Source organism: Salarias fasciatus, chromosome 15, assembly GCF_902148845.1.
Source record: "Salarias fasciatus chromosome 15, fSalaFa1.1, whole genome shotgun sequence".
NCBI lineage: Eukaryota > Metazoa > Chordata > Actinopteri > Blenniiformes > Blenniidae > Salarias > Salarias fasciatus.
This window is the reverse complement of record NC_043759.1, coordinates 4,038,333-4,062,440: the sequence shown is the minus strand read 5'-3', so window position 1 is coordinate 4,062,440 and position 24,108 is coordinate 4,038,333. Positions and strand designations below refer to the sequence as shown.

The 24,108-nt window shown below is 43.5% G+C and overlaps 2 protein-coding genes and 1 long non-coding RNA gene across 3 annotated transcripts in view; all 3 read left to right on the top strand.

Moving 5' to 3' along the window:
* The window catches only part of LOC115402259 (uncharacterized), a 138,322-nt gene that overhangs the window by 25,494 nt on the left and 88,720 nt on the right, over positions 1-24,108 (top strand). Inside the window, exons 10-11 of the mRNA XM_030110772.1 lie at positions 49-590; positions 18,389-18,896. Coding sequence (XP_029966632.1) covers positions 49-590; positions 18,389-18,896 — 1,050 coding nt within the window. The remainder of the gene's footprint in view (positions 1-48; positions 591-18,388; positions 18,897-24,108) is intronic.
* Positions 6,240-16,332, top strand: LOC115402084 (uncharacterized). The gene is made up of 3 exons (XR_003933074.1): positions 6,240-6,394; positions 15,924-15,976; positions 16,315-16,332. It is a non-coding gene; the product is annotated as an uncharacterized LOC115402084 (long non-coding RNA).
* Positions 18,911-23,804, top strand: LOC115402064 (zinc finger BED domain-containing protein 4-like). The gene is made up of 2 exons (XM_030110492.1): positions 18,911-20,097; positions 21,614-23,804. The coding sequence occupies exon 2, from the start codon at positions 21,614-21,616 to the stop codon at positions 23,558-23,560; it is 1,947 nt and encodes a 648-aa protein (XP_029966352.1). The 5' UTR covers positions 18,911-20,097; the 3' UTR covers positions 23,561-23,804.

The following is a 24,108-nucleotide window of genomic DNA, read 5'->3' as shown; positions in this document are numbered from 1 at the left end:
TCCATCACATGTGTTAGAGGATGATTTTTCTCTCTTTCTCTCCATCAGATTTCTCTCAACTTCAACTGGAAACACACTCAATGAGCAGAAAAATCAAACTGTCCAACAACAACAGGAAGGTCACACATGTGGAGGAAGAGCAGCTGTATCCTGATCATCCAGACAGATTTGATGACTGTCCTCAGCTGCTGTGTAGAAATATTCTGAGTGGTCGATGTTACTGGGAGGTTGAGTGGAGCGGAGATGTTTATATATCAGTGAGTTACAGAGGAATCAGGAGGAAAGGAGACAGTCAGGAGTGTGTGTTTGGAGGGAATGATCAGTCCTGGAGTCTGATCTGCTATGATCAAGGTTACTATGTCAGGCACAATGACAGAATAACACCCACCTCCTCCTCCTCCTCCTCCTCCTCCTCCTCCTCCTCCTCCTCCTCCTCCTCTGGTAGAGTAGGAGTGTATGTGGACTGTCCTGCTGGCTCTCTGTCCTTCTTCAGAGTCTCCTCTGACTCTCTGATCCACCTCTACACCTTCAACACCACATTCACTGAACCTCTCTATGCTGGATTTGGATTCTGGTCCTCTGGTTCTTCAGTAAGTCTGTGTCCTCTGTAGGAAGGACAGTCTCTGTCTCTGACAGCAGTCCTATCAGCACCAATCAGAGATCAGAGAACATCAGTGGAGTTCAGCAGGGCTCACAGACGGAGCCTCCAACACTTTGTAAATATATGGTCAGTTTAAGTTTCAGGACGTTTTCTAACCTCCTCAAGTCTTTGTCAGCAACAACGGAGACGATGAGGAAAGGACTCTTCTGATCCCAGTATGATGTTTGTCTTCTGGTCCAGTCCAGCCGGTCCTGATTGGACCAGTCTGGTTTCAGCTGGACTTATTGAAGGAGAGTCTGACTGAGAGTCTGAGTCTGCCAGTCTACTGACAGGCTGGAAGTGAAGCTCTTTTTAATCCTGATGGACAAATGAAGCTTTCTGAAGCTCTGAAGCCTGGATAGAAGCTTTCCAACACTGATCTCTTTAGTGCCTCCTGGTGGCTAAAAGAATGAACAGCAGCTTGAATGAACTGCTCCATGATGGTTCCCCACAAGTTCAGTTCACTGCTTCTCTTTATGAACATGTCACCGTTCTGTTTGATCATTGTGATGATATGAACAAGTGTTTCTGAGGGGGAAAAAAATTACCATTTATTGAATGATGAATCAGTAATTGACATGAATAAAGTTGCCTGGATTTAACATGTGCCATCGTGTTATCTCCCTTTTGCTTGTGACTTCTTGATACCTGTGAACATATTGGACAGAAAAATGTTATTTATTATCATGTTCAACACACACTGGTTGTTCTGTGAGGTTCCTGTCTCATATCTGTCCTAAACTATGGGTCCTTATGAATTAGTGTTTCTGAAGGAACTCTGAACTTCCACCTTGATTTTTCTTTCCAATCCGTCCAGCAGAGTCTGTTGGAACCACATCCAGAGTCGGAGTGAGCCCTGTTCTAGTAGAACGCTTCAGCATTCCCATCAACACTCCTGAAGCTGGAAGAGTTGAAGCTGTTCCAGCTCCAAAGGATGGACCCACATCAGATTAAATCCTCTGCTTTAAGAATGGAAGGTCACTCAAGGTCATCTGAATTCAAGCAGTTAAAAACACACGGCTCAAACCAAGTACTCAATAAAACACACTCAAAGAAAGATTGGTTTTATTCACAATAGCAGTGTAACCAATATAGTTTATTGAAAAGTCTGCAGCTCATTAATATCATTTGAGTCCAGAAGCTCAGAGGATTTTCATATCAGTGTAGAACAGGTCATTTGCCCCAATGGAATTTTTATATTTTTTAAAATCTTTTTCTTTTCTGAACAACATATATTAACGCAATAAAACAAATTTCCCCCACAAAATTAAAATATTGCATATCACTACAAAGTAAACTCTGTGCAATGGAATGATCTGAAACATTTTGAATATCGACACATTTCTGAGGTTGATTTCACATCTTTTACCCCTTTATGAAAGGAGAATGACAACTGTCGAGGAAGGAGTTTTCTTCCCTCCGGTGCCGGGCTGGGCTCCCCTCCGATTGCCCCTCGTACCCTACAGATTCTTTCTTGGATCCCAAATAGAGTGCAGAAATAAAGAGTCCCAATGCAGATTTCCAACGCTGATTACAATTTATTTGTGCAAAACCTCCAGACAGAATTCTGGTCCTCTGTGTCCCTAGTCTGTCCGCGAGCAGCGCTCACTGACAGAGTCAGAGCAAAAGTGATGTCTAATCTAATGTGTGTGTATTTATGAAGTCTTCCGCTCACAGGCAGGGTGATATCTTCATTCTCATGGGGTCACACATCCCTGGAGCTGGTTTGGGCTGGTTGGGCCTCTGCGTCTCTCGCACTGATGTGGATCCGGTGTTCCTCCTGTTGTCCAGCACAGCCGCTCCGCTTGATCAGGAGTTGTCTTTCTGCACAGAGATACTCAAAGATTCCTTGCATGAACATTAGCGTATGTCTGATTAGGAGAGCAAGATTATGAGTCACAAGCTGTATTTCTCCATAATATTAAATAGGTCAGAAGACAGTAGAATAGTAATAGAAGTTGTAAATTTCCACAATTCCCCCTTAGGTCAATAAAGCCAATATTAAATAGAAGAGGAAATCGTATGACAGAACATAGTGTATTTGTAAAACGAAACAGTAAAATTTCACAAGGGTTGTTGTATTTTATTTCTTATTCTTTATTTTTTTTACATCAGTGTGGTTTAGTACCAATTTCATTAAGGTTTTTTTTTCATTTTCTTTACAACAATTGTGAACCTTTTATTGTAGGACTTGTACTAATAAAGATAGGATTCTGAAATGTCTGTGTTGAAAGTTATTTTGGTCTTCATATAATCTGTGCAACAAAATAATACTAAAGTCAACCAGACCCTGCAAATGCAACGACTGCAGTTGTAAGATTTGGCTGCAGGATGATTAAATGATGTAATGTGTGAAAAAAAACAAGGAAATGCTGTAAACCACGCCCATTTCTCACTTTGTTGACAGCAGTTTAATCTTATCCTGGGTCGTTAGCCTGCTGTGGAGCAGCCAGCTGCAGAGAATAAATCACCATGGTGACTTGTCTGGGATCAACTTGACCAGCGACAGTGCAATCGACTTGAGGCTAACTTCGTCCAGGATAACCACAGGCTCACCACAGGATAACCACAGTGTGCCGGCTTAATCCCTTATCCTGGTTTTGTGCAATACCCCCCTGGGTTTGTGTTTACTTAAGTGTTGTTGTTGTAGTTTCAGCACCAGGGACAGTACTGTATGTACTCTCTATTTGTTTGTTAACATGTGAACGTGGGTGTCTGTTTGTGTGAGACTGTATGTGCATGCGTACCTATGTGAATCTGTGCATGTGAGGCACAGAAAGAATGTTTGCACTAAATGTTTGTAGATCTTTCAGCACAAAGGACAGTACCACATTTACATTCTGTATGAGTGCGTGCATGCGTGCGTGCGTGCATGCATGCGTGCACGCGTCTGTATCTGAATGTCTGTGTTGGGGGGGCAATGTGTTTAGTAAACGTGTGGATGTTGTTTCAGCACCGTGGACAGTGTCGTATTTACTCCGTCTGTTTTTGTGTGAGTGTGTTTTCTGTTGGAGGCACTCAGCTCAGAAGGCTGTGAGGGAGCATTGTGTGCAAACTGGTGGGAGAAAGAGCTCGGAAACTGAAGCTTGTTCCTAACAAGGGAGAGGAGCCGCTGAGCTTCCAGTTCTCTGTTATGTTTGCAGCTTTCCTGGACTTGCTGTGAACTATGGAGTGGTAAAGTGATGAAATGTCATGCAGTCTTTACAATGTGGGGATCAATGTACTGATAAAAATGTGGAGCAGTTCAGCAAAGTTTAAAGCTGAAAAGTTGTTTGATTTTTGTGATTTTTTCACTTTGATTTAAAGCTGATCAAGTTCGTCAAGGTAAAATCCTTGTTTAACAGTCCGTTAGAATATAGACATCTTCTGGGTGTTTAATCCTGATTTCCAAGATAAATTTTCAGATTTTCAGATACTTTTCAAAACTATCTTCTGGATTATATTGATTATTGATTCTTGATTTGTTTTTTCCTGAACACTAAAGTTTTAAATTTTAAGGTTTTTCACCCATTTGCCCATAGTGACTTCAAAATAAGAGAAGGAAAAAGACTCATTTGAGCCTCACAGGAGGGAGGAGAACTTGACAATTAGTGATATAAAGTTAGACGTATTAAAATCTTCTCAGTCGTTGCAGTAGTTGGGTATTTCTGATCATCACTGTGTGGAAGTGCTCTGATATTTTTAGTGGTTTGTCTTGAACACGGAGCTGCAGGTGTTACCAGGTAAAGTGTCCTCCAGAGCTGCAGTGACAGTGTTGAAGGTTCCTCCCAGAACCACAGCGTGCTGCGTGGGGGGGTGAGGATTATCAGAGGAGACCACGGCCCCCCATTATGAGACAGAGGTCTGGAACCTTCAGGACCAAAAGACACATTCTGATGAATTTCCACCAAATCAAATTTACCTGGAGCCACAAAACATGTTGAACCTTTAAAATGAGGCGAACGCAGCTGATAAAGTTTCATATATAAAGACATTCATTCATTCATTCATTCATTCATTCATTCATTCATTCATTCATATAGTTATGATTCACACACACACAAAAAAAACTGCATCTGATGCTACATTTATCACATTTCAATAGTGATTGTGGAAAACTTAATGAAACCTTCAGGGAGACACTTGAGGAGCTATACAGCCATATGTGGCTCCAGAGCCACAGGTTGAACAACACTGTCATAAGAGAAAATGTCTGACACCAAATAAAAAGTCAGATTTTGTTTTCAAACTCCATGTTGACGTTCAGTCGTGGAACACAACACTCCTGCCAAAAACTACTCAGTATTAATGAATTTTAAACCTGTAGGTGTTTTATTTAGTCGTCAATCCTGGATAAAATATGTTCAAAACACATTTCTGAGACGAACAATGGAAGGAAAAAATAAACCAAGACAGTTTGTTTTGTAACCAAGTGAGGTTAGTTAAAGCAGGAAGTTATCAGAGTGCAGTGGGAGTGTGTGTAAAGGGATAATGCTTCTTGTTTTTCATGAGAAAACATTTTCATTCAGGTCACGTGAAGTCAGAGCAGGATCTGTTGCTCATGTCCTGTTCTCCAGTCTAAACCTGGAGCTCTACTTCCCCTCCTTTCCAACCAACGTGACATGTTCAATTTTAGTGGATGCAGTTTGTGTTCTGGTTTCACATAAGCGTCACTCTGACACAACATATGTGTGACGCCACACTACACTCTCATTTTAAGATCAGGCTGACCAGTGGTGGTGAGAATGTCTCTGCAGACTGATCTTTAGCCCGCTATTGTCCAGTGTGAAATATTAAAATATATCTAAATTTGTAAATAAACAGGTTAGAAAAGATTAAAACAGTGATTTGAATGTGTATTTTCTGTTTCTTACAGTGTGTTTGAATGGTTACAATGTTTTAATGTATTTCATTTATTTTGTGAAAGGAATGTTATTTTTGAGTGATTTTCCTGCAGAGGTGTATGAGGTGTGTGTGCAGCTCCAGGCTGATTGCTGCACCTGCCTGATGTGTGTGAAAGGGGAGAGACACAGAGAGCAGAGGAGGACAGAGCAGGTTGGAGACGGTTGTCCAAGCAGTCTGGAGGCAGTGGACAGAAAGCAGTGATTGACTTGGTGTCTGCAGATTGTGGGACAGACAGTCAGAACCAGACAGTTTATCAGCTCTGACAAAGAGTTGAAGTTACCAAGTGTTTTTCTGAAGCTTTACTGAAAGAGACCCTCAAAATAGCTTTAGTTTAATAATTTCACAATTTGATGACTCTTTGCTCAACCAATATGTGTGTGTGTGTTTTTTCCCCTTGTAGCAGCGTTGCATGGACACATGGCACATTCACACATCTTATCCAGGCTGTAATTTCAGTAAATGAAAGTAAAATACAGAATTCCCTTATCCTGTGTGAACACACTACAAGTAACACCTAGATATTTCATGAGTTACCAGAAATCCACAGGTAGTGATAATCTCTTTCAAACAGAACTTTAGACACATTATTGTTCTGTTCATCGTGACTCATGTTGCCCCAACAGAAGCACATATTTCATCTGGGTCTTCTGCTGAAATGTTTCTGGCTCCGCCTCCTCTCATGTTGAGTAACACGTGATTTCTGGGAAAAGCCTCCCTCCCCTCATGTCTCCTCCTCTGGGTGTGTCAGAGGAGAAAACACTTCGTCTTGATCTGAGAGCAGGACTGAGAGGGACACAGAGCAGCTTCTTCTCTCCTCAAGTTTCTTCACTCATGGAAAAGAGTCTGTAAGAAGACGTGAAGAGAGTTCAGGTGAGAATCTGTCAGCTCTTTAGAAGCTCCACAACGGACCAGGAGACTTTTTAACTTCTCCGTTTCTCTTTCATTCACACCATCACAAACCTGACAGCTGCTTTCTTCTGATTCACAGAATCAGACAGAAATTTAAATCAACATTTAACACGAGTTAAAAATCGGTTTCTTCACTTGTTGCTGTGACTGAAAAAACAAAAACAAATTAAAGCCGCGAGCGGCGTCAAAAGGCCCTCGCCCGCCGCTTACCTGACCCGCCCCGTTTTATTCTTTCATTGATGTTTGTCAAATTTGGCACATTTCCATGGCAACAAGTAAATTTGATTTGATGGGAGATTTTTCACTTTGGCCCATTAGGATAACATGGGGAACTTCAGCCATCGCCACGGCAACACCGTTGATATTACAATATGGTTACCATTTGATGTTTTGATCGGGACGACATGAAGGAATTATCTTCCAAATTTCATTCATTTCTGATAAACTAATAATTTTACTCCCCATACAGATATTACTTTGATTCTGTAGGGGGCGCTGTAACGCCGATTTTCAAAATTTAAATGTTAATGTGTCCAGGAAGGAAGGATTAATCAGTGTTTAAAATTTGGTTTGGATTGGAGTCATTATGTAGAAATGGCAGCCATTTATCACACTGAAAAATGGCAAAATTTGACATCAACTTTGCGGCGTTGCTACGCGGAAACCGTAATCTGAAGATTTGTGAATTGGATAACTTTTAATTGTCTACTTGTGTAGATAGTGTCCACCAAATTTCAGCTCATTTGGCGAAGCGCGCGATCAAAACGAACATTTTGTACGACGTCCTGGAAAACGCTGACTCAGCAATTTTGAAAATTCAATCCCAGCTCGCTGCTTTCCTGCTGTTCTGAGGTCGGGGTCATAATAATATTTTTTGTTTGTCCCGACAACGCGCATGTGTATACCAAATTTTGTAGCTGTGCGACAAAGTTTATTGCAGACCCCTTCCCATTGACGCAATGCATTTTGGGTTTTGCAGGTGGCGCAGTAGAGCCAATTTTTAAATCCCAATATTGAAATTCATATTAAAAAAAATTTTTCGCCGGAACTGAATTTTGTGCAAAATTTGGTGAGTTTTCGAGCATGTTCAGGGGGTCAAATTCCAGTTTAAAGAGCAGAAGAAGAAGAAGAAGAAGAAGAAAGAAAGAAAGAATAATATTTTTTGCAAAAACAATATGCTTTTTTTTTTCTGCCATTATTTCGCCCACATGTTATATATTTCGGAAAGGTCTCAACAAGCCCGACGCGTCTGTGAGGTGTTTGAGAGTGTGAATGTCTGTGGTCGAGCGCTACGCGCTCGACAAGTCATGTGTGTGTGTGAGAGTGTGTGTGCGTTTTTTGTATTTGCACACATGTGTATGAGTGCATGTCGGGGTGTGTGTGTCTGGACATGTTGGCCTATGTCTGAGGTCGAGCGCTGCGCGCTCGACTTGTCATTTTTGGACGTTTGAGTGTGTGAAAGGCCTGTGTTCGAGCGCTGCGCGCTCGAAAAGTTGTGTGTGTGTGTGCATTTTTGTGTTTGTACACGTGTATATATGAGTGCATGTCGGTGTGTGTGTGTCTGGACATGTTGTATGATGTCTGAGGTCGAGCGCTCCGCGCTCGACTTGTCATCGTTGTGTGTTTTGAGAGTGTGAAAGGCCTGAGGTCGAGCGCTGCGCGCTCGACTAGTCGTTGTCTGTGTTGCAGAAACAATAGGCCCTTCGCCCTTGGCAGGCCAGGGGCTCGGGCCTAAATATTTTTTGCAAAAACAATATGCTTTTTTTTTTTTCTACCATTATTTCGCCCACATGTTATATATTTTCGGAAAGGTCTCAACAAGCCCGACGCGTCTGTGAGGTGTTTGAGAGTGTGATTGTCTGTGGTCGAGCGCTACGCGCTCGACAAGTCATGTTTGTGTGTGAGAGTGTGTGTGCGTTTTTTGTGTTTGTACACGTGTGTATGAGTGCATGTTGGGGTGTGTGTGTCTGGACATGTTGGCCTATGTCTGAGGTCGAGCGCTGCGCGCTCGACTTGTCACTTTTGTACGTCTGAGTGTGTGAAAGGCCTGTGGTCGAGCGCTGCGCGCTCGAAAATTCGTGTGTGTGTGTGCGTTTTTGTGTTTGTGCACGTGTATGTGTGAGTGCATGTCGGGGGGTGTGTGTCTGGACATGTTGTATGATGTCTGAGGTCGAGCGCTGCGCGCTCGACTTGTCATCGTTGTGTATTTTGAGAGTGTGAAAGGCCTGAGGTCGAGCGCTGCGCGCTCGACTAGTCGTTGTCTGTGTTGCAGAAACAATAGGCCCTTCGCCCTTGGCAGGCCAGGGGCTCGGGCCTAATTATTACTACTTTCGGTTTCACAGTGGGCGGGGCTTCAGTCCTACTTCACTCTGATTGGCTCATACTGGTGTCAGTCTTCAGTGTACATAACAAGCGATAACATGCACACGCGCCAATATGACCTTTACAGATATGAATCTGTCTGACGGCAGCAGTGGAGCCAAAGTCAGGTGTAAAAAAAACAGTCGACTGGTGACATTTCTCCACTCGTGACTGGTGAGTGGTTTGTAGTTTCAGAACTTGAAGCTGAATAGGAACATTTTTCAACTCTGAATATCTTTGTATGCAATGACAACTCTTATTACATGTTCAAATTTTAATACAGACTAGCAGGATTTTTACGCTTTGAAAACCTAATTACAACTTTTGAAGATTCTGGTTCACATTGACAAACTCTTTGACACATTGACAACTCTCACTGTGTGGCGTACATGTGAAGCATGGACGGGCCAGTGTGCTGAGCAGAGGGGGGAGGGGCTGCAGCCGAGCGCACACACACACACACACACACACACACACACACACACACACACACACACACACACACACACAGACAGCAGCAGCACAGTGAGCACCGGAGCGGGTCAAGAGAGGAGAGAGAGTCCAATACCGGGGACAAAAAGAAAAAGTAAAAAGAAATTAGTCAAATCAGGAAAAGGAGCCAAATTTGGACTCATTTTAATTATATTGATGGCTCCAAAAGCAGAGAGCATTGTCTGCAAGACCAACATTTCATATAGTCCCCTCTGAGAGAATCTTCTCTAAACAGGTCAGATAATCACCGACAGAAGAAGCCGAATCAGTCGCTCAGAGCTGAGGCACTTGGCGTTTCTAAATGCCAATCTTCAGTAGAGTGCTGATCTTTTTCTTTTTGTTTTACACATTTTATTTATTTTTTTTTGCGTGTTTTTCAGGGGTTCTGTGTTGTTTCAGTCTAAATTGGTCAAAGCTGAATTGTAAATAGATAAAAGTTCTTGTATTTTATAGTTTATTTATAGCATTGAAGAGTTAATATTTGTTATTTTTATTTTGTTGTTTTGAATTTTTTTCAGGGATTCTGTGTTGTCGTTTGACTTTAAATTTGTTGAGTGTATAAAAAGCTAAAGTTGTTTGTATTTGAGAATTTATTTTTTTTGTAGATCTGTAAATCAGTCTGCCCCAGAGCAGCTGTGGCTACAACAGCAGCTTACCACCACCGAGTATGGTGTGAACAGGTTAATGTGATATTGCAGTGTGAAGTGCTTTGGGCTCTGTCATGCAGGGTAAAAAGCGCTATACAAGTGTAGTCCACTTACCATTTACCATTTAAATTTATATTTCGTGTGTTTTCAGGGATCCTGTGTTTCACTTTAAATCTGTTAAGTATAAAAAAGCTAAAAGTTTATTCTTGTATTTCATAGTTTATTTGTTGTTGCACTGAAAAGTAAATATTTGTAATTTACATTTTTTTGTGTTGTGTTTTTCAGGGATTCTGTGTTGCTTGACTTTAAAGTTGCTTAGTATAAAAAAGTTAAAAGGTTAAATAAGTTGAAAGTTCACTGTAGAGTGAAAAAATTAATGGTGCGTTCACACCGGACGCGTTGCAAGCGTCACGGGCGTCGCTTTTACATTCAAAGTCTATGGTGGACGAGCTTCAACGCACCTAACGCGCATCAGGCGCTTTTTGAGCGTCGCTTTCCGAGCGTTTCGAGCGTTGCCGACGCGCGCCATGCGCGTCACGCGTTGCAGGCGTCAACGCCTGAAGTTGGGAAAATTGAACTTTGGAAGTGTCAACGCCGAGCGTCATCCAATCACAGACGAGCACTCTGAGCGCTGACGCGGGCCAGAAGCTCGTCAAACTGGGCCCGGGAGAGGCGGAGGCTCGCCGGCGGGCCCGCCGCTGGGGTGACGCGCCGCACCGGGGGGCCGACTCGGTGCGACGCCCGGAGTGGGCCCGCTCCGTAGGACCGCTGGGTGAGACCGCGCGTCTCGGTCCTGCTGCGGGTCGCCGGGGAGCCGGTCGGAGAGGCGGGGGCGGCCGACGGTGTGATCCGCGTCGCCCGCCGCCAAAGCCCGACCGGGCCTGGAGGCTGGGCCGCTGGGTCGGGGGAACAGCGCTGCGCGCCGTGCCGGGCGGGGGGACCCGGGGCGGGTCCAGGGTGTGCTCTGCTTCTCTCCCTGCTTCTCTGACACCTCCGTGCTGGAGCCGCTCACTGCGGCTGGCTCACATTTCGCCGAATTCATCCGAACAAAATCATAAACAGTTGGTATTCAGACAAACAAACGACACAATCGGGCTCGAAACGACCACTTTGTCGCCTAATTTAAAAAAAAAACCCGATAAAGTTATACATTTGAAGAGTTTAGAGCTACAGTGATTTCTGCACCGATCCCGCCATTGTCAACATGAAGACAGGACACAAGCTCCTCCCTCTCTGTGACAGAGCTCTGCGCAAAATCGGATTGTGCCACTCACCATGGTGGTTCATTCACAAACACTAAATAGAACATTGAATAAAAGTACAAGTAAATTTTTCCACAGTGTATTTGATAGGCTAACATGTATATTAAATAGGATTTATATCATGTTTATTTGGAAAAAAAACCAAGCAATTTTATGTAAAATCAGTCATTCAGCACCCCCATACAGCTGTAATGGAATGGTCCTCCTTTAATAACCACATTTTTTCGATGCTTGGACTGCGTGATTGGCAGTCGAATCAGGCCCCTTCGAACAAATCGACACCCCTAAGATATATATATATATATATATATATATATATATATATGGTTCTGTCAGTTTTGGTGTTGGTTGTCGGCTCTGTTTTGGTGTTGCCTGGAGTGGGGTTTGGGATTGTTCTTGGTTACATGTGGTGCATCGACAACACTGTTTTGTATTGTGAATTTGTACATAGGTTGTATGTTTATTTCATGAGAGAAAGATAAAGGGGGGCAAGATAAAGGGGTCCATCGGATGCCAGCTTTAAATAAAGGCAGCAGCAGGAGGAGATTCAGTGTCGTCCTGCTGCTAACATGAAAATCTGTTCGGATAGTAAAACGCTACAATCATACAATATTGCATGCCCCAGCTGCCGAACAGGACAAGGGTAAATTTTAAAAAAAAGGATGTCACTGGACACTTTCAGCAGGGCAGTCTCTGTGGAATGGTGTTTACGAAACCCTGACTGAAAAATGTCATAGATGTCATACTCTTGTAAAAAAGATGTGAGCTGTGTCGCCACCACCTTTTCTAACAATTTGGACAAATAGGGGAGTTCAGATATCGAGTTTAATCATGGATGACGTATGTGCGCGCTACTACATGAGTGAACGTGACCACGTCGCAGTCCAACGAAATAAATTAGAACAACTGAATGTGAATTACAATTGATTTGATGCATTTTAATTTTAAATTATGTATTTTTGTGGTAATATTTGTTTACGAACATTTTGACTTGAAGGAGAACTATGCAAGATTTGCTTTACACTCCCCCTACTGGTGTCCTGTGAAAGCTCACTGTCGTAAATGTTCTCCACATCACCCCCCCTCCCCCACCCCCACCCCCGTGCAGAGAGCGTCCCACTCCTGTTTTCTTGTTTTCCGCTCGTTAGACAAAGTTTTTTTTCTGTCTCTTTGGTTCTGCCCTCCGTGAGCACCTAAGGGTGGCATTGCTGACACTAGCGAGGGTTTCATGTTTGTTTTACGCGCTTTTATACTTGTACTCCCGTATGAGTGCCGTAAAGCAGGTTTGTTCTCGCGAGATGTAGTCGGGTCCGCTCCTCTGAAAGTTACAAGTGCTGTTTTCAGGACACAGACCCTGGGGGCAATAGACGGACAGGTGAATCACCGTTACAAGTCTTTGTTTACCCCCACAGGGATTCTGAAAAACATTTATTGAGGTAAAAAAGTTGCATAGTTCTGCTTTAACTAATTTTCAGAGAATATATATATTTCTGTGATTCCCCCGCATACCACTAGAGGGAGCTCACGTGCCACCAGTGGTACGCGTACCACAGTGGCGGCTGCTGGTCTTCCAAAGAGGGGAAGCTCATTTTCAGCATACATTGTAATATGTGTAATCTGTTTTTTTGTATGTAAATTCTATTAGCTTTCATGCCTTTTGTACGCCCTGTCAAAGTTAGACAGATCCTCAAAGCCCACTTGTGACCAGACAACACCTCCCTGAGATAGTTTCATCCAGAGGCATGGCCAGCAGGACATTTTATTGGTGACAGCGCTTCCAGTCAGCAGCTCACCTGGTCAGACCAGGACAGCTGAAAGGACCTGTTACTTTTCCTCACCTTTCGGCACCAGCTCAGTCTTAGGAGTTGATCTGTTCTGCAGTTTAACACCAATTTTCTCTTCGTAAGGAAGACTATCAAATGGCTTCACCAAAATCCGGTCCACAACATTCACATTGTCTGCCGTTGTGTGCAGCTAGCGAGCAGCTGGAGCTGCTGGAGGCTGGAGCGCTGTGTGAGAGAAGGGGAGAAGCTCCACAGCTGCTAGTCGAGGACAGAAACCACAGAGTGACCGAAACGAGTCTCCAAACACAACGCCAGTCGTTTTTCACAAACACAAAGTCTCCAGGGATCAGTAAAGCCTCCGAATCAACTCAGCACAACAGAATGAAAAACTTCAGAAGCACTTTGGTGCATTTTTTTACTTCAAGATCGCTGATTTGCTCATTTCGCTGTCAATCAAGCTTGACACAGATCATCCAATCACCACGCAGAAGCTCAGCGTCCAGGCCAGCTCACTGCCCCATAGACCCCCAGAGACGCTGAGCGTCCGTGGGCGGGACCAGCCCAGCATTTTATCCAATGAGCGTCCAGTTTCACTGCAGCAGAACAACCCACTCTAGCTTCCACATGGACGCTCAGCGTCCGGCTGTATAAAGCGCCGTGCCGCTGCGAGGAGGAGTGAGAAAAAAGCCGAGTCAGTTACTTCAGATAAGTAGCCAATTCTGAACAAAAGATGAACGTGTTGTAGCGCATATCTAGTCAATGAAATGTTCACACAACAGTAAATATTGGACCACTTATTTTTTGACATTTTAGGGGAAGTTGAGCTTCCCTTGCAGTCTTAGAGCAATCGCCACTGGCGTACCACAGTTTGAGAACCAAGGTTCTGGACAGGCTGTTTGAGCTGTCTGTATTTTTAGCTCTTCAAACTGATTGTGTCTATTTTTCAACTCTGAATATCTTTGTACACACTGATAGGTCTGAATACATTCATCAATTTTTTAAATTAGCTGATTTTTTTTTTTTTTTTGACACATTTGAAAACCTAATTCCAAACAACTTTTGAAGATTGTGGTGACTTTCTTTTACTCACTTACAGCTCTTACTCAGGACAGACAGATTGGCACACACAGGTACGCACGCGCGTGCTTCCCTGAATGATCACGTGTTTCTCAGCATCCCCTACCTTGGCAGCAGCGGCACTGTTGAACTTGCTGCGTCTGTTTTGAACTGTGTGTGCTGATTTCCTGTCAGACCTGGCAACCCGTTGCATTTCCGCACCAGAGCAGCACTGCATCTCATTTCAAAACACTTCCTGTTCCACTGGTGGAGGGAAGTGCGCGCCTTCACTTCACAGCTTTCTTCTCTTTTTCATCGCGACTCTGATATAAAGCCGCCGTTCTAACTGCAGAGGTCAGAGAGATATCTCTCTGCCTCTCGGATTTCTGCTCCATCTGACTGGTCTTGAGGACAAACGGTGAGTTTTAATGGCCTCTCTGTCTCCTTGTGTCACGATGTTCAGCTACTTTTAGAGTCATTCAGAGCTGGAAACTGGACGATGGACTGATTTCAGGCTTGACATTTGCTCCGAATTTCCCTGCTTGGTTTATTTATCTCTATTTTCTCGCTGAGAACTGAGACTCGTGTTGAAAGTGAAAGTAAAAAAGTGATTGAAGTCCTTCAGTTATTTTTCTCTCTTTCCTCAGAATGATTTCAGTCTCTGGTTTGTTCTTGTCAGCTCCTCAACTCCCCAGTGGCAGAGCCTGAAACAGAGTTCAGTCACTTTCTGATCCAAACCATTGACTGTTGAGAAAAAGGGAGAAACTGCACCCATAGCAGGGGGCGGGGCCAAAGATATCATGACATCCTGACGCAGCTGGAGGTCATGTGCCTTAGGGGCGGCCATCTTGCTGAGGTCCCTCTGGCTCCACAGCCATGAAATCTGCAGGAGAACCACATGTTTTCACCATGAAAGTGATCAGAAACCAATCAGCTGTGATTTCTGGAGGACAGACAGGCATAAACAGAACAAAAGCTGCTCAGGAACTGTTCAGACTGATTGAGGTTGTTATTGATGGATTGGTTTTAGGATTGTATTTCTGATTCAGTCATCAATGTATAATTTCGATCATCATTATTATATTGATACGGTCAATATCACAGCCATCATCATGATTAATGGGGCAGCTGATGTCGAGTGGGGAGAGCAGTCATCTTGTCTAGTGAGGAGAGCAGTCATCTTACAATTGGGAAGTTATTAGTTTGATTCCTGTGTCCCCCGGTCTACATGTCGCAATCCCCAGTTATTGGTAAAATAGCACCACTGCCTTGTGGTCGTCACTGGAGTGACAAAGGCAAAGGGAGACCTCCCCTACAGAAAATTTGAAGTGGAAACAGCAGGTGAAATGATTTTTCCCAGAAGCACTGGAGCAGTAGAATTTAGTCTTTATGAGTAGAGCTGCTCCACTCAGAATGAAGTCACTGGATTTGAACTGAAAGTTGATGTTGTGTTATTGTTATCTCTGTGTGTGTGTGTGTGTGTGTGTGTGTGTGCGCGCGCGTGCATTTTTCTATGCTTGTGGGGACCAAATGTCCCCACAAGGATAGGAAAACCTGGCATGATGTGCCTTATGGGCTCCGTTCCTTGTTGGCTCTGTACCTTTTTCTGGTCCTAATGAGGGGAAACAGTGTTTTCTTGGCCATGTTGTTGTTACTGAAAAAGTAAAAGTGCAAAAACATTTCTTTAGGGCTACGCATTGTTTTGGTGTGGGTTAGGGTTAGGAGTTAGACATGAATGGGAGTCAATGGAAGGTCCCCACAAGGATAGAAATACTAACCTGTGTGTGTGTGCGTGTGTGTGTGTGTGTGTGTGTGTGTGTGTGTGTGTGTGTGTGTGTGCGTGCGTGTGTGTGTGTGTGTGTGTGTGTGTGCGTGTGCTCTGTCTCAGTGACTGAAGATGTCAGATGTGGATGAAGAGGAGGGCAGGTCAGGTGTGGACAGGTAAGAGCCGTCAGGCGTTCTCTTCAGTGTTTCTTCCTGCCACCACAGAGTGATCTGACTCTTCTAATGTTGCCGTCATGTGTGGAAGGTGTGTGAACCTTCCTCTCCAGGTTGGACATGTACGTCTCACATGTTGAATGAATGTGTGTAAACTGTCAGAACCTCCTGATCTGTCAAGGAGCCAACAGAACATTTGGACCTGCTGTCAAACTCCTGATTGGGCAGTGTGGGTGTGACCTTTGACCTCTGTCATGTTCATCTCTTCATAAACAACTGGGTTTACAGTGAACTGACTGAACTATTCAAGCTGTTTCTAAATCCTCTGATTTCTCTCTAAGGTTGTCTCTGAAGAGTGACCGGTCCAGAGGTCATGTACCAGACTTCAGTGTTGAACCTGGACCTTCAGACACAAAGTAAGAAACTGTTTTTCTTTCATTTCCGTTAAAGGCAGACGGAGAGACGTTGAGCTCACGTTCAGATTCAGCTCCAGTATTTTGAAGCTGGATCTCTGTGTCTTTCCTGTGTTGTGTTGCTCAGAGGAAATGTTGCTTGGTGTCCACAGAAAGAGGAAGAGGAGGAGTGATGTCTGTGAGGAGCAGCCAGAAAGATCCAGAAGCAGAGCTGCACCAAGTAAGAGTGGACATGCGTCTGCTGAGGAACTGGGACTGGTTGTTGTGTTGTAGAGACATTAGAGCTGGGGGCTATTGCACAAAACCAGGATAAGGGATTAAGCCGGCAAACTGTTGTTATCCTGTGGCGATCTTGTGGTTTTCCTGGACGAAGTTAGCCTCAAGTCGATTGCACAAAAGCAGGCCAAGTTGATCCCGGACCAGTCACCGTGGTGATTTATTCTCTGAAGCTAACCTGCTCCACAGCAGGCTAACTACCCAGGATAAGATTAAACTGCTGTCAACAATGTGAGAAATGGGCGTGGTTTACAGCATTTCCTGGATTTTTCTACACATTACATCATTTAATCATCCTGCAGCCAAATCTTACCGCTGTCGTCGCTGCATCTGCAACTACGTCTGGTTGACTTTAGTATTATGTTGTTGCTGAGATTATATGAAGACCAACATAACTTTCAACACAGACGTTTCAGAATCCTTTCTTTATTAATACAAGTCCTACAATAAAAGGTTCACAATTATTGTAAAGACAATGGGAAAACAAACCTTGATGAAATTGGTACTAAACCACACTGATGTAAAAAATAAAGAATAAAAAATAAAAGAAAAGAACCCTGAAGCTACACAATGAGTAAAATGAGAAACAAAGGAAAAATAAATGTCTCACACCACTGAAATGGACACAGTATAACAGACAGCATCATTTTGTCTTAACTGTCTCCTGAAAATAGGAAAATCGCCCTATTTCAGGACTCCACCTTTAGGAGTGAAAGGGTCCCACATCATTCTGACTCCACTTTTTTAATGGCTAAAATCCGACAGAAATTCTTTCTCAGAAGACAACAAATTTATCACTTCATGTGATAATTGCTCTTTGGGCGACACTTAAGTAACTTACCAGACTGCAGAATATTTTTATGTCTGGTTTTCACCTGCTTGAGGTTCTTTTCTAGCCGGACAGGTTTGTTCTTCATGACAGATGAGGATGAAACAGAACACAGCATGAGGACAATTGATTCAATTAGATAGCACGGACACAGAGTTGAAATATTCTTGAATAAATATCCTAAATATTGGCAAAATGCTGTTTCACTCGTGTATTTCCTGTATTTTATAATTATCATTTTTGTATGATCATAATTATGGATCACATGCAGAATTAGGCCATTTCTTGTGTCTGATCTGAGCGTCACTGTTTCACTTTAATAAAGCTGCGGCCTGCATGCAGTACTTGACCTCACCATTGAAGCGTGGGGGCGCTATGCCTTAAACGTCACTTAAAGCAGACGTACAGGCTGGAATATTTCATGGACGTGTTTTGTGTAAAGTCCTTGCTCTGGGGCACCCCCCTTTTTAAGTGAGCCCCCCCCGACAGCCGCGGTATAGTCCGCACACTGCTGCTCATCCCGTGTGAAGTAAGATGCTCGTCCTTGTTCCATTTTCAATCTGTGACTCTGTGATCGATGTCGTGGTCTTCTGAAGAACGCTGTGAACGCGCACTTATCCTGATGCTCCTCACCTGGCTTGAGTAAGCCGCGTCTTTTCATCCTGGCTCGGCAAACGTGCAACCGATTAATCCGAGAAAACACCGACCAGGCTTACTCAAGCCGCGCATTTTAAATTTATCCTGGATGTATTTATCCGACTTTTGTGCAATAGCCCCCTGGTTGTTTGTGTGCAGTCTGACTGTTGTTGTTGTCTCTGAGCAGGTGTGGGTCTACAGCAGCTTCTAGAAGAACATAAGAAGAGTCTGAGGAGGAGATATGAACGTGTGACTGAAGGAAGTGATGAAGCAGGAGGAGGAAGCCTCCTCAACAGGATCTACACTGAGCTCCACATCACAGAGGAACACAGTGAGGAGCTTCAGAGGGAACCTGAGCTGAAGCTTCTGGAGACAGCTTCCAGGAAGAAGAGCCTCCATCACTCTGCCATCAGGAAGAAGAGTCTCCGTCACTCTGCCATCAGGGAGGAGAGCCTCCGTCACTCTGCCATCAGGGTTCAGGACATCTTCAAAGCCTCGGCCCAGCAGCTCAGACACATCCGAGTGGTTGTGACCAGCGGCGTGGCCGGCAGTGGAAAAACCTTCTCGGTGCACAAGTTCAGTCTGGACTGGGCCGAGGGCCTGGAGAACCAGGATGTGGGGGTGCTGGTGGTGCTCTCCTTCAGGGAGCTGAACCTGCTGGGAGAGCGGCCGTACAGCCTCCTCTCGCTGCTGGCTGTTTTCCATCCCACGCTCCAGAAGCTGACGGCAGAGGAGCTGGATGTCTGCAAGCTGCTCTTCATCTTTGATGGTCTGGATTAAGGATCGACCAATTATCGGCCTGGCCGATAATATCGGCCGATATTGGGCATTTTTCTAATAATTGACATCGGCCTTTTTTTCCACCAATATCCGATAAAAATTTTTTTTTACCGTATTTTCCGCACTATAATGCGCACCGAAAAAACCTCTCACGTTCTCACAACCCAACAGTGGGCCTTATATTTCCGTGCACCTTTTTTGCGGAAAATACGGTAATAAAGACCACCCGGTTGTCAGTCCGTTGTCTTGACAACGGTTCCCATTATCCTTTGCAACGTGATCACATGAGCGAACAACTTCTTGTAGCAAAGCTAGCTAGTTCAAACAGAAAGGCAAACATGAAGCTTTAGGCACATTGTCCACCTCTAATCTGTCAGTCACCATAATTACACAGTTTGTCCTCCAGTCTCCTAACCAGAGAGCATGGCGCGTGGCTGCACAGCTACAGTCCAACGCGAGGAGCGGCCGGACGCTGGCCGGCAGCCCGCTTGCCAGGACGCCGAGAGCGGGCGGCCGATAGCCTGCCCCCGGGGAGCCGGCTGGCCGCCGGTGTTGCGCCGAAAACAGACTGCCTGCCATAAAATGACTGTCCCCGACGGGAACGCGCATCGATTAATGATAACATTGATTGTAATGTATTTTTTGCGTTACAGTAGCCTACAACTTTAGTTCAACCAGGATTCTCCATTGTTTATTTTATTCTTTGTTTTTTTTTTTTTTTTTTTTATTCCTACAGTACACGGACATACAGGGGACAAAATACAAGAAAATGAAGGACAGAGTTGTGCTATCAGCAGTGTCAGATAGTTGAATATTGGAGTTTTGGGGAAGTTATGGATGAGATATGACTATTATTGTGAGTGAGTGAGTGTATGTGTGTGTGCGTGTGTGTGCTAAATATAATGACATGTATCAGATAGTAATAATAATAAAGTAATCAGAACATTACAAACTAAACAAAAACCAAAGGCCTGAGAATATATAATGAATGTAGAAGAAGTGTTTTCCACTGAGCACATCACATCTCTTTTCGCCTGATGTCACTACTCTGGGCTGTGGAACAATGTTCCACCCACAGCTCCCGCTGATTGGCTGCACAACACAAGACAGCCAATGAATCAACACGCCTCTTCAGATGCAGGTCCAAAGAGGAATGACTGCTCAGTAAAGCAAGCAACTGATTACGGAAGGTAAGACTACTGAAAAATGTCTTACAGAAAAGTTACAATTAAAGTCTTCAAGATATTACAACCTCCCTATCAGTTCCAATCGCATGAATGCCAGTTTAAGCAATTTGAACCAACTTGCCTGCGCATCTATACTTATCAACATCAAGTGCGACACGATCTTGCTAATTAATAGCTTTACTGATCAGCCTTAAAATAAGTACCGCAGCTAAATAAAAAAGTGCAAATCGTTATCAAGTGAACATGAGCTAGAGCTCCTTCGTAAAGAAGACATAGTAACGGGTAAAGCAAGCAGAACTTGTTGAATTTCACGAGCAGAGTCGGCTTTCACAGAACGCTTCATGTAGTTTGAAAAAAAAAAAAATGCCGTCTTCGTAGTATGTTCCTCTCCAGACACGCTGTCGGAGAAATCAGTTCCTGTAGGCTAGTTTTTCCCTCCTGAGCATGAGTTTGGTGGCACTTGCATGAAACGTAATCCACTACATTCAATATTTTTAATGTGGCGATGCTGCTCACGTGTTCACGTAGGAAGCGATCTCATTTGGCTCACTGAATATATAAAACATATTGTAACGTTCTGCAATCTGCGAAGCACCAGACGTCTCCAGGTCGTTCCACACGGCTCTTTTTATTGCACTTAGGCAAAACAAACAACAACACAGGGCTACTGTTGCGGCCGTAACCCACGCCGATCTCTCAAAAACTAACTCTTTCCAACAGTCCATGAACAACAGCGAAAGGCTGGCTTCAGTCACCTCTCTAATCCTAGAGTGCCACCCTCAGGAAAAATGGTGCAACAGCACATTTAACTAATACTGACTCAAGAGTCATTACAATATCAACACGGAAAAAAAAACAGTCACACGTAAAAACACATCTGCTGTAACGACGTTTGTGTTCAACCATTCAGACAAGGGACGCAAAGGTTGTACATTACAATCTTATAGTCAATAGTAATTATTAATGCATTGTGCCTGATTTTAAAAGACCAGCTTTCCACTTTCACATGCTACAAATCATTTACTTGTAGACCTATCTGTATTAAAATCCACAAAATCAAGATCTACATTTAAAAAAAAGTATATTTAAATATCAAATTTACTTTTTGGAAAAAAAATGAGACTGATTAATGTAATTACAAATTGCTTTAATGGAAAGAAGTCTGGTAACCACTGAAAATATAGTTTTTATTGGTAAACTAATAATGCTATTTGACGTTTGCACTTAGGATGGATCCGATTCACCTGAGAAAGAAAACAAGACACAATTAACTATTTGTCACAGCTCAACTAGACACTAAGTACTGTATAACAAGTTGCATCAAATGGAGAAGCTGACTAATTATACGTTACAGCATTTGTGTAAATTATTTTTTTTCCACTACTGTATTTAATTGAGACCAACTACAGATTTTCCAAAGGTGTTTTGCTATAATACATTAGTCAATGTTTTATTTTATATACATTTTCAATTTAACTCACTTTCTTTGTGCCTCTCTTTTTCTAAATCCTCATTACAGATGGATGGATCAAAGAGGAGGAAAAGTGCTGTATGGGATTATTTCACTCAACCAATCCCAGGAAAAGCAGTCTGCAATACCTGCAAAGAACATGTCAGCATGGGAGGAGGAACAAATGCTAAAACTTTTAATACTTCGAACTTGTGGTCCCATCTTAGGATCCATCATAGTGACTTGTATGCAACTGCACAATTGCAGCTGGAAAATGCAACTTCATCTCAGGCAGAAACAACAACTTTATCTCAACCTAAAATACAGGACTTGTTTCAAAAACAAAGAAAGTGGCCAAATTCAGATCAACGATCTAAACTGATTGACAAACTAATTACAGAAATGATAATAACTGACAACCAGCCATTCACAGTTGTCTCTGACATTGGCTTTAAGCGCCTAATTGGAGTAGCAGCACCACAGTATTCACTGAAAAATGAGAAGTACTATCGCACTGAAATGCTCCCAGAAGTTCACCACAAAGTTGTTGAGAAGGTAAAAGCCCTGATCAACCCAGAGAATGCTGGCAATGCACTGTCCTTCACTACAGACTGCTGGTCTGGAACCACTGAGGCTTTGATGAGCCTCACATGTCACTTCATCGACAAGAATTGGATCAGAAAGCAGGTAGTTTTGAACACTAAAGCAATGCATGGATCCCACACTGGTGAATACATCAGCCAGACATTCCTGGGCATGCTTCAAGATTGGAACATAAGCAAAGACCGTGTTACACTTGTGCTTCGTGACAGTGGAGCTAATATGGTGAAAGGAATGAGGCTTGCTGAACTTCCAGATCTCAGCTGCACAGCTCACTCTTTGCAGCTCGTAGTACATGATGGCCTGTCAAGTCAAAGAGCAGTTACAGATGTCATTGCAATCATCAGGAAGTGTGCCACCCATTTTCACCACTCAGTTCTTGCCAAGCAGCGCCTGAGAGTCATTCAGAAGGACCTTGGCTTACCACAACACAACATAATCCAGGCTGTTCCAACAAGGTGGAACTCAACGCTCCACATGCTGCAAAGAGCACTAGAGCAAAAGCGTGCTTTAAACATCTATGCTGGTGAGCATGGAGGATTTGCATGTCCTACGGCTTACCAGTGGGACATTGTGTCCAGTTTGGTTGAAACGCTCATTCCAATAGAGGAAGTGACACTAGAGGTCAGCTCTAACAGTGCATCAGCATCCTGCATTATTCCCAGTGTGGCTGTGCTGAAGATGCTGCTTCAAGATGATGGGGCCTCAACAAAAGGCATTGGAACACTCCGGGAAGCCATGAGGGAGAGCTTGATCAAACGCTTCTCAAAACTAGAAGACTTGAAACCTGTGGTGCTGGCATGTCTCCTAGATCCACGTTACAAGAATCATGCATTCTCCTCAGCCATTACATTGTCCAAGGCCAAAGAATGGCTGAAAGAAGAGGTTGAAAGTGCAACCAAACAGAGCACTCAAGAGGAGCATGATGTTACAGAGGAAACCAGTGTGAAGGCAACTGCTGCAGAAGTGGTAAATGACGAAGAGCAAGCTCCTGCAGAAGAGAGTGGGACCCAAGAAAGTGACATAAGGACCACCAGAGGGCAACGCAGAGGAAAGACATCCTGTACTCGCCGTATTGATGACATGTTCAGTTCTCTGCTAGGACCCCACGCTGGTGAGCCGATGGCTGAGGCCTGCCTTGAAGATGAGTTACAACTGTACCTCAGGGAGCCAGTGATTGACAGGCGGAAGGGGGATCCACTCCAGTGGTGGAAGCAAAATGAAGTCCGCTACAAGTTACTTGCCACACAAGCAAGAAGGTTTCTTTGCTCACCACCTTCTTCTGTTCCAAGTGAGCGTGTCTTCAGTGAAGTCTCTGCAATTTATGAAAGGAACAGAAGCCGTCTCACAGGACACCATGCTGAGCAGCTCTGCTTTCTCCACTACAATCTGGTGCTACTGGATTGGGACTACTAACTGAGAATCAGTACTACAGTACAGTGTTTACTTTTCTAAAAATTCAGGGAGCTATTTTATTTATTTATTTATTTCAGTTTATTTCAATAAATGCTGCTAAAACATCCCTGCACTTTTTGTTTTTAGATAATTGAACTCAATTTTCACTACTGCACAGTTCAGTTTTTACTTTGATCTTAAAAAAAAAAAAAAATCAGGGAGCCATTTTATTTGTTTCAGTGAACTTGGAGTTCTCTCTGCACCGTACTGTGAGGAGGAAGCTGTGAATAGTCACATGCCGAAGGCTGCAGAAATTGTGCGTCCAGAGAAGAGGCAGGAATTTTCCGACATTGGCCTGAAAAGAGAAACTGTTGTCGGCAGAATTTCACATCAAAAGATCCCAAGAGCCAAAGTTAAATCATTTATTGTGCTTTTGGATGCACTTTTTGTTTCGATTTAATAAAGCTGTTGTTTAAGAATTTCTAACCAAGACTTGCAGTATTTTGTGTTTATTCTACAAAATTCAAGGATGTTCTGTACAAAAAGAAATGGTACACTGTACTCAGTCA

Excerpts from the sequence above, each read along its gene's own strand:
- LOC115402064 (XM_030110492.1), top strand. The coding sequence starts at position 21,614 with ATGGATGGATCAAAGAGGAGGAAAAGTGCTGTATGGGATTATTTCACT.